We start from the raw sequence: 11,241 nt of genomic DNA on the forward strand, positions 1-11,241 counted from the left end.
GTCCCAAGAAGGTACAGCTAGAAGGTGTATATAACTGAAAACAGAGTTCTACAGGACAAGAAACATGCCAATGTCTTGATCACGGATTTCCCAGCCCTGTGAGAAATAAATTCCCAATGTTTATATGCCTATGACTCCTTATTTTAGAGGTAGTCTGGACACACTGTGTAAAGGTCTTCCCACTGCTGACTTGCTATTGTTAATCTTTTCATCTAAGGTATCGGAAGAGATGTTCTACTTACAGGGTTCTCAGATGCTCCAGGTTCTGGAGAACTCCCTGAGGAAGCACCTGCCTGAGACCTTAAAGGTAAAAGTAGAATGTTTTCACAGTAACTGAGGATCACACCGTGGTAAGGCAGAGGAGGGAAAGAGTCAAGTCTCACTGAGCACTGTCACCATGACATTCCTCTCTCCTATGTTTATGCCACCAGAGCAGAAAGAAGTCTCAATAATGTCACCTGCATAACATTAAAAAATCAAAGTGCTGCTCCCCACTGTCTAAAACAAATGTCACAGTTTACTCCCAAAGGATAATTCAAAATTTTTGTGAGATTCAGTCACAAAATAAAACTTGAAAGAATGTTAAAGATATACATAAATAATAGTATTTACCTAACCTGTGCAAGGTCCTAGGTTTAATGCCAGTGGAAAATAATAATTTTCCTGATTCTTAAATGACAAATCACTATTTAGTTGAAATCATATTAAAAACTAAGTAATAAGGATTCTGATCTGATTTAAAATTTGATTTAGTTGTGTTCTCAACATGGCTCTAGCAAGGGAAAATTTTTTTTTGTGGCCACTAACAGGATGTTTTTTAAATTTATTTTTATTGAGCTCTACATTTTTCTCTGTTCCCCTCTATGCCTCTCCCCTCCCCTCTTCATCCTCCCCCATGGTCCCCATGATCTCAATTTACTTAGGAGATATTGTCTCTTTTTAAATTTATTTATTTATTAAAGATTTCTGTCTCTTCCCCGCCACCGCCTCCCATTTCCCTCCCCCTCCCCCAACTAAGTCCCCCCCCCGCAGCCCGAAAAGCAATCAGGGTTCCCTGTCCTGTGGGAAGTCCAAGGAACCCCCACCTCCATCCAGGTCTAGTAAGTTGAGCATCCAAACTGCCTAGGCTCCCACAAAGCCAGTGCGTGCAGTAGGATCAGAAACCCATTGCCATCGTTCTTGAGTTCTCAGTAGTCCTCATTGTCTGCTATGTTCTCAGCAAGCGATGAAAAGAGACAGAGACAGAGACCCACAAAGGAGCACAGGACTGAAATCTGAAGGTCCAAATCAGGAGCAGAAGGAGAGACATCATGAGCAAGGAAATCAGGACCGCGAGGGGTGCACCCACACACTGAGACAATGGGGATGTTCTATCGGGAACTCACCAAGGCCAGCTGGCCTGGGTCTGGAAAAGCCTGGGATAAAACCGGACTCTCTGAGATCTTGTCTTTTTATACTTCCCTTGTAGATTAGATCTATATAAGTCTCTCTTAGTGCACTCATTGCTGTCTAGGTTAGCTGGGATTGTGAGCTGTGGGCTGGTTTTTGTTGCTTTATGTTTAAAGGCCACCTATGAGTCAGTACATGTGATAATTTTCTTTGTGTGTCTGGGTTACCTAACTCAAAATAATGTTTTCTAGCTCTACCCACTTTCCTGCAAAATTCAAGATGTCATTATTTTTTCTGCTGTGTAGAGTACTATACTACATAGTATAGTATAGTATAGTATAGTATAGTATAGTATAGTATAGTACACCATTGTGTAAATGTACCACATTTTCCTTATTCATTCTTCAGTCGAGGGGCATTAAGTTTGTTTCCAGGTTCTGGCTATGACAACTAATGCTACTATGAACATAGTTGAGCACATGTCCTTGTGGTACGATTGAGGATCCTTTGGATACATAATCAAAAGTTTATTACTGAGTCTTGAGGAAGGTTGTTTCATAATTGTCAGAGAAATTGCCACACTGACATACAAAGGCCTGTACAAGCTTGCGTTACCATGATAGGAAGCCTTTTTAAAGTATAAAATCTATTAAAATGTATATTACCAGATGCCTCTGTAGCATATATTATTTCAATAAAATAAGATTTAATGTATAAGAATTTCTAGATCTCTTTTTATGTTTGACATAACTCACTATGGAAATTTTTAGTGAATTAGGATTTGGCCTATATACGGTCCCAGAAGAGATGAGGTAAAATTGTCTGACATAAAATATACTAATGGCATGCAAACCCAATTTTTATAGGTTGACCTGGACTCCCTGGTTATTCCAGGCAGTCCTTGAATTTTCAACCTGAGTTCCTCAGCCTCCCTATTATCTGAGATAATAGACATGTATCACTAACCCTGGCTAAATCTTAAATTAGATGAGAAACAGTGATCCACACATATCAACAGCCAGATGATGCAGATCTAAAAATGACATAGTAGGAATATTAAAGCAGTGATCACAAAAATTCTTTAAGGCATAGTAAGTAAAACACTTGCCATGAATGGAAACCATTTCTGAAATGTCTCAGCTTCATAAAATTTGTCTACATAGGAAAGGAAATAAATCTAATATCTATGAAAATTTTTTATTAGATTCTACATCAAGAGAGTTAATGAGTTTATTAGTAAATCACATAATTTTTATATTTTATATCAAGGTTTAAAAGACACTGTTGTTAGAATAAGCAACTTGACACTAGGAAACATTTGAAAAATTCATTTATTACATCTTTCCAACAAAAAAATTCATATTTTCATAAGAATGATCATTGTTCTAGTCAAATATGCTACAGCTTCCCATCTCTTTGTAATATGATGACATTTCTGCTGGCTTGAAATATTTAGGTTTATGGGACTGTCTTCCACATGAATCAGGGAAACCCATTCAAGCTGAAGGCTCTGGTGGACAAGTGGCCTGATTTTAATACTGTTGTTATTCGACCCCGGGAGGAGGTAAGTTGCAATACAGAATAAATATGCCTGTATCTCCACATGTGTTGCATTCATAGCATGTGTCTGGATGAATGGTTGATGCTACTGCCTAATCCCATCATGAAATATGGAAGTGAATTGTACTAATGTAAATCAAACCCCTGCCTGAAGTATAATTCACAAAAGTCCACAAAAATTACAGAATGTTATAAAATGTTCAAGAAGGGAAATACGCAAAGGTGTAGTAATAAGCCATGGAGAATGGTAGCTAAAGGTACAGATGGTACACTTTCATTTTTATCCATGCTTTTGTTTTACTTGGCAGCATAGTTCCTCCATCAGCAGTGGCTGATTTGAACTGTGAGCACACTTTATCACTTCATTATTTCTTATGTCTTATTTGTAGGATTTAGAGGCGACTTATGGGAAGTAGTATCAACATAAGATCATGTTGATACACAAAAAATGGCTTGATCTTTTATTATAAACATCAAAAAATTTCCCTAGGGCTGGAGAGATGACTCAGTGGTTACGGGCACTTGCTATTCTTGCAGAGAACTAGGGTTTGGAACCAGGCACCTATGTGGTGGCTGCCAACTGTGAGGAATTCCAGATATATGGAATCTGACACCTTCTTCTATTCTCAACAGGCATCGCTCACATGTGATATCATACATACATGCAAGCAAAACATTCATATTTATACAATAAAAAAAGGATATCTGTAGAGAAAAAGGTATCACCTAAGCTAGGTTTGTATATATTAACAAGTTAGTTCTTAGTTTTATTTTCAACTATTATCCTAGGGAAAAACAGATTTCTTGTCTTTAAAGATAACTGGACTGAAAATAATCCAGCTCATTCTCACTCCATCATAAATTTTCATTGTAATATCAGCTTCCCTTTGAGATGCTGTTCTGCTTTCTATACCAGTTATCTACAGCAAAGACAATAAAAGAAGGGAGAAAAAAAGAGTGGTTAGGGTGGTTGATGTTACAGGGAGAGAATTAGAGTTTATTCTCAATACCAAGTGGAAAATATTTGCCAATGTGAGTGTTGAAGATGGCTTAAATATTTAATAAGGCAGAACAAGAAAATCAGTAATTTTATCTGCAGTATCTTTATACAGTATACAACATTTTAGTTAATACTTCACCAAAATTTGAGGAGTAAAAGCATTCATATTATATATTAGTAGAAGTAATATTTCTGCAATATATTCTTTGATAATTAAGTAGTCCCATTTTGAGTTTGTAAACTTGTACCGTGTAGGTATATATATGCCCATTTCCTTGCTTTATGAGGTTGTCATTTACTAAACTATAATAAGCTATTTTTGAAGGATTACCTAGCTTACCAGCTTTAGCAATGCTTTCCTATTTATGGGTTAATATTCTGATTCTGTTTTCAGTATAGACTTTAATACCAGAGTATTCATAGCCCAGAGCAAGGAGTATTCTTTTATCAAAATGCTCTTCTTTTATTTTGTTATTTTGATTCTTCAAAATGAATTTTATAGCACTCTAGTTTCCCTTGAGTATGGGTAATGTTTTTCAGGATGATTTTACTTTGAATTGAGTTAAGTCTTTTCTTCTTGTTTTTGCACTGTAAATAATTACTACATAAATCCATAGGAGCCATTAATTTTAGGGTTTTAATTTCTCACAATGTAACTGGATACTGAATACTAATATAACCGAACACCAACTCATCCATAAACATTTTGGTTTATTCTTTTTGAAAACAGGACATGGAAGATGACCTTGACTACTACACCAACACTTATCTAGTCTACTCTAAGGATCCCGAGAATTGTCAGAAGTTCCTCAGCTCATCAGAAGTCATTAACTGGAAACAACATCTACAGATTCAAAGTAAGAGAGTCAGGGTATATGTGGCTGTTGTTATCTCCTGTGTACACATGGTGGAAGACACTGTTCCTCTTGAACAACACCTTACCTTCCACACACATTTTTGCAAGCTATAGACAATCAGCATGCTGTTATCTGTTTACAGGCTCAGCATCTCCCACTTACAAGGGGAACTCTCAAGAGCTGAGGAATGTAAAGTGTACAAAGGAAATTTTAATGTAGTTTCTTACTGCCTTAGGACTTAAGATTTCTTCTTTATCATGCCCATATTTTACTAAAGAACATAAATATGGGGCAATGTAACCTCCCATTCCATCTCTGTTTTATTATATTGTCACTTTTTCAAAGGAATATTTTAGTAAATAGTACTATAACTTCTAAAGAAGTGTGGTCTAAGATTGAATTCTGATTGAACCAATTGTGAGCTATGTAGGAAGGGCTTAGTAATTTCTGTTTTGGAGACCAAAGATATGTGAGAAAAAATGATTATAATACTAATTCCAAACATAAACTCCTTAAGGACTAAATGAGACATTTAATAGAAACTTCTCAGTAATATTCTATCTAGTTTTAGAGAATTTCAAATTCTCATTATTCTTTTTTTTTTATTTTTTGGTTTTTTGAGACAGGGTTTCTCTGTAGTTTTGGAGCCTGTCTTGGACCTGGCTCTTATACACCAGTCTGGCCTCAAACTCACAGAGATTCTCCTTCCTTTGCCTACTGAGTGCTGGGATTAAAGTTGTGCACCACTACTGCCCAGCTCAACTTTTCAATATCAATTAAAACAATTATTTTAGCTTACAATTGTATGGGTAAGAAATTTGAATTGATCTCCATTAGGCAGCTCTGCTAGTCCCACCTGGATTCACGCATATAGGTTCAGTTTTCTGGAGGGTAATGATGAGCTCATATAAATAGCTCACCATGATCCCAAGTCTGGTATTTCATAATAACACTGTGCCAACTCTTAACCTCAGGGATGGAAGTGGATTGAGTGACAAGAAAAAAATCACAGGATCAGGAACAGAAAGAAAAAGTAAACTTCAGTGTTCTCTTTGAACTATGTTTACTAAATCACATTCTTCCCATGAGCCCAAGCAAGTATTATGACGGAAGCAAAGTAATTTTGGGTTAAGGGAGTCATATTAGTGCAATAGATAGATACTGAGAACCTTATACTGACAATTTAATGGATTGTGTACATAGAAATGTCCCTTCAATTTCAGTAACCATATTGCTAACTCACCTTGTTTGGTAGCTATGAGTGTACTTTTTTTTTTTAATTTTACATACCAACCAGTTTCCTTTTCCTCCTCTCTTCTCATTCCCTCCCCGATATTCCTTCTACAACACCACCAATCCACTTCTTCTCAGTCTTCATTCAGAAGGGTTAAGTCCTCCCATGGGAGTCAACAAAGCAGGGCATATCAAATTGAAGCAGGACCAAGATCCTCCCCACTGCATCTCGGATGGGTAAGGGATCCCACCATAGAGAATAGGTTCCAAAGAGCCAGCCCATTATCAGGGACAGGTTCTGGCCCCGCTGCTAGGGGCCTACAAACAGACCAAGCTACACATCTCTCACCCAGATGCAGAACGCTGAGGTCAGTCCAATGCAGGTTGTCTAACTGCTTTTCCGGAGTCCTAAGCTCCCACAAACTTAGGTCAATTGTCTCTGTGGGTTTGCCATCATGATCTTGAAGCTCCTTGCTCATATAATCCCGCCTTCCTCTTTAGCTGGACTATTGGAGCTTGGCACAGTGCTTGGTTGTGGACCTCTGCATCTGTTTCCATCAGTTACTGGATGAAGTCTCTATGATGAGTACTAAGGAAGTCACCAGTATGATTACAGGGGAAGGCTAGATCAGGCATCAATTCCTTTCTTGCTGGAGGTCTTAGCTGGGTCATCCTTGTGTTTTTCTGGGAGCTTCCCTGGCACCATGTTTCTCTCTAATTTCAAAACTCCTGAATGTAACTGTAGTCTTAAGTAGTTAAGGTTTGTGATACAATCCAAAAATTAAATTTAGAAAAAGAGAGGGATATAGCCTTTATCATAGGAAGCTGGTCATGATTTAACACAAGACTGGATGATTCTATGCTCATATTCCCTTTGAATACACTGAATAGCCTTCCCAAATGTTAAGATGAGTAATGGTATATCATTTGCTGCCTTGTTTCCCCATCAAGGTTCACAGTCAAGCCTGGACAAAGTGATAGAAAATCTTGGAGCCATTAACTTGGGCAAGGTCAAGCATACACAGTGCATTCTCTATATGATACTTGAAACAGCAAAGAAACTGGCTCCTTCCTTGATGGACGTGAATAACTTAGTGCGCAGAAGTGACAATCCCAAGCCCATGTAAGTGTTTCAAAGCTGTTCTGTACCAGTCACTGTCTTACTAATAACATGCCTCCTGTGTTAGATTTCTGAAGTGATCGTTAGAAGGCCACCTTAAAGGATAGGGATAAATCAAAGCACATGTGATCCATCATTGTTTTGGAGTCTAGAAGGTAGAAATCAAGATCTGAGCAAGGCTGTGCTGCATTGGAATCCACAGGATAGAATTCCTTATGTTCTTTTCCCACACACATTGTCATTCCAGGAGTTCTTTATTTTTGGGCTGCAATGCTCCACTCACTAAACTCACATTCATATGACCTTCTTTGTCCTCTGTGTCTTTTCCTCTTTTATTTGTGTTGATGACACTTATCTATAGATTTGGGATGCACAGAATAACTGAGATGAGCTTATATTGAAGTCTTAGACTTGATGTTCAAAAATCCTTTATTAAACCATATTATCTGCATAAAGAACTAGCAATATGTTTCAGCAGCTAAAGGTGCTTGCTAACAAGTAGATGACCTGAATTCAATCACTGGGATCTACATGATGAAAAAGATAAACAACTCCCAAAATTTGTATTCTGATTTTCATACATGAACATGCTACATCCATATACATATATATACATATATACATACATTCATACATATATATGCGTGAAATTAAAATTTTTTATTTGCCTACACAAGCTGAATGTATGTTTTCATTTAACTAGCAGTGCCCTCACTACCTCTGCTAGCTTTTGCCCTGGTACCTATCCAACCATATTCTGCAGAGTAGCTTTCTAATTACAATAAAATTTAAATAAGGATCACGTCTTTCTCCTGCTAACAAGAATTCAATGCTTTCTGACATGCTTTCTGATCTTTCTGAACTTCTCAGCCCATTGAGCTGAGATTTTCATTTATTTCTCAGGCCTTATCTTGTTTCTTCCCTACAAAACTTCCAGACATTTTTAAAAAATACTACAAGTTTATTTTTAAAACATAACCTGTCTTTTAGAAATGAGTCTAAAGTCAGAGGTTGAGCCATTCTTTCAAACTAGTGTTCTCATGGATGTAGTCTAAAGAGAAAGAGGTTGATTTTATAGACTGAGGCAAACTAAAATAACACAAGCAAACTTTTGTCGTTTCAGTGTTATTTCCTACATAAAATAAAAAAGGAAGGCACACATTAGAATTTTAAAGATTGGTTCACATCAGTTTACTTCATGTTAATTATTTTGGTTAGATTTAGAGGAAAAGGAACCTCATTCAAATTCTCTATCTCTCTCTTTTGCTCACTCACTAGCTCACTCTCTTGCTCTTTCCTTCTCTCTCTCAGAAAGTCAGTTCACGCTGTAATATTGGTTAGGTTACATGAAGCTTTTATGTGGATGATTTATCATTGTTTCTAGTGTTAGAGCTAAATGCAGACGGTACTGATGCTATGCCATACCTTTAATGCAATTCAACTTGACCTTCATGCGCTCAGGTCTCCAAGATCAGCTCCCCTCTGTCTAAAACTTCCCTACTATGCAGATGGGTCTGAATACTAATGACTTACTTTGTTATCCAGATCAGATCAGCTCACAAGTTCCTTCATCACAGTCTGGGTAAATCACTTGAATAAAAGTCACCAATGCGCAAGATTCACATTTATTTTACTCATAGCACTCATGAGTATTTGAAACTAGTTAATTTATTCTACAGATTTGATATTTGATTCATCTTCTACCAATATTGAAAACCCTGCAGGAGTTAGGATCATCAGGAGCTGTCACACAGTGAGTTTTAAACCAATATGTGTTCAGTGAATTCTTTTCATGCAACAACTGAATCCTAACAAAAATATTTTGAACACATTTTACATTATCCCCATTTATGTTTAACGTAATACTGGAAAGAACCCGAAACCAGCAGCGAGTATGTGACTTGAGGATGCTCAATTCTAAAGCCCTTTGTGGAATTTTCCTCCTGGAAGTACCCTGCTCTCCTGTGTACTACATGGGAACCTGGAGAACACTCCCATCCAAAAGCTACTGGGAACTTTTGTTCTACTGTGAGCTAAAAGTTAGCCCAATCTCTTGACAGAAAGCAGAATCTAGTGGTGGAATAATTTGCTTAGCACATGGATGAGTGAACCAGAGTTGAAAAAAGAGTGTCTAGCTCCACCTACAGAGCTCATCCCACAATGACTCCTGAAGCCTCCCACACATTGCAAGTTGCTTATTAGCCCTACTCACTAGATGGGGAAACACAGAAGGTGAAGAACAATTAATCAACACTTCATGCACCCAGTGTTGACAGGAGCTCATCCCGTCTGGCTACAGAGCACACAGTCTTAGTGAGTCTACTGTCTGCCTCTTGGGGCAATTTAGGGGAAAATAAATAAAATTTTTCATAATCTATGTGACTAAGGACTGCTCTTTCCTCTTGTTCCCAATAGTAATCAAGAGTTGTTCAAATTCACCTCCCTGGATGTTACACATGCTGCGTTGGTGAATAGCATCTGGCATTTTGGTGGCAATGAGAAAAGTCAGAAGTTTATTGAGCGTTGTATCCTCACCTTCCCCAGCTCCTGTATTATGGGGCCTGAGGGGATCCCTGTGTCCTGGGGCCTGATGGACCACACTGGAGAGTTGAGAATGGGAGGCACCTTGCCTCAGTACCGGAAACAGGGCCTCATTTACCATGTTGCCTTCCACCAGATTCAGACTCTAAATGATCTTGGCTTCCCCATGTATGCACATGTGGATAAAGCTAACTTCACTGTACAGAGAATGGTTGCCAGGCTAGCTCATGTTCCCATGCCCTGTACTTGGAACCAATGGAATTATGAGCCTCTATGAATTTGAAAAGAGTGTTGAGGGTACAGTCCTTGTAGATGGAGAAACAGCTGAGTGAACAGAGAGAAGTACTAAATTGTCATTAGGTGGGCGTGCGTTTCTAGAGCAGGGGTATATCATGAACTGCACACACCTTTTTTCTGGACTCACATTGCTCATGCACTTAACTCCATTTCCTTGTCATGCAGAAGGTCACTGTCTCCTGCTCCAACTCTGTCACAAACCTCACATTCTCAGGATGCCTTCAACACAGTGGTTATCAAACTTCCTAATTCTGTGACCCTTTAATACAGTTCCTCATGTTGTGGTGAACCCTAATCATAAAATTATTTTTGTTGCTACTTTATAACTGTAATTTTGCTACTGTTATGAATCATAAAATATATATCTGAGTTTTCTGATGGTCTTAGGCAACCCTTGAAAAGGGTCATTCAAACCCCAAAGGTTTTGCAATCTGAAGGTTGAGAACACTGCAGTAATGCATTTAACTAAATCATTTTCTTCTCTACTTTGGTTTTACAGCTTCTCATCCATGTACATTAGCAAGTAGATCTGTTTTGTGACCTGCCGCACCCCAGATATTCATACCACCTCTGGCTTTCTGTTGTTTTTCTTTGATTGACTGGAGGTGTAGCTTGTCATCTATAAATACCTATTCAAAATCATTTTCTATCAGGTCACTTCCTAGATGTTATATTGTTAGTACATAAAAACTACTACACATACATACACAGATGCACAATGTGTGTGGTGAAATTGTAGAATTATTAAGAAATAAACCAGGGATCATCAAGTATAGATGCTTGCAATCAAGCCATTACCTGGAAGAAGAAAACCAATTCCATCAAGTTGTCCTCTGTCCTCCACAAGTGTTCTGTGACATGTATAATCACAAATAAATAAATGTAATTTTAAGAAAAGACTAGTTTTTTGTAATTTACAATGACTTTCACCATTTGTTCCCACACCAGGAAGAAGAAATTAGCATTGTTCTAAAGGTTGAGCTTTGTTTCTTCATTCTAGTGTTCATATTTTGATGGAGGAAGGTCATTGGTTAATTATAATAAAGAAACTGCTTGGCCCTCATAGGTTAAAACATAGGTGGGAGGAGTAAACAGAACAGAATGCTGGGAGGAAGAGGAAGTGAGCTCAGACGCTATGCTTCCCCTCTCTGGGCCAGATGTGATGAAGCAAGCCTCCAGGTCAGACATGCTGAATCTTTCCCAGTAAGATTCTAATATTCTGGTGCTACACAGAATATTAGAAA

The 11,241-nt window shown here is 37.9% G+C and overlaps 1 protein-coding gene across 1 annotated transcript; it reads left to right on the plus strand.

The window, feature by feature from the left end:
* The first annotated feature begins 211 nt into the window (after nucleotides 1-211).
* On the plus strand, nucleotides 212-10,853 carry LOC142850266 (glycine N-acyltransferase-like protein Keg1). The gene is made up of 5 exons (XM_075973585.1): nucleotides 212-307; nucleotides 2,846-2,953; nucleotides 4,680-4,806; nucleotides 6,991-7,162; nucleotides 9,575-10,853. Exons 1-5 carry the CDS (start codon nucleotides 230-232, stop codon nucleotides 9,975-9,977), a joined length of 888 nt encoding a protein of 295 aa, XP_075829700.1. The 5' UTR covers nucleotides 212-229; the 3' UTR covers nucleotides 9,978-10,853.
* The last annotated feature ends 388 nt before the right edge of the window (nucleotides 10,854-11,241 follow it).

The sequence above is a fragment of the Microtus pennsylvanicus genome, chromosome 5, assembly GCF_037038515.1.
Source record: "Microtus pennsylvanicus isolate mMicPen1 chromosome 5, mMicPen1.hap1, whole genome shotgun sequence".
Taxonomy (NCBI): Eukaryota; Metazoa; Chordata; class Mammalia; order Rodentia; family Cricetidae; genus Microtus; species Microtus pennsylvanicus.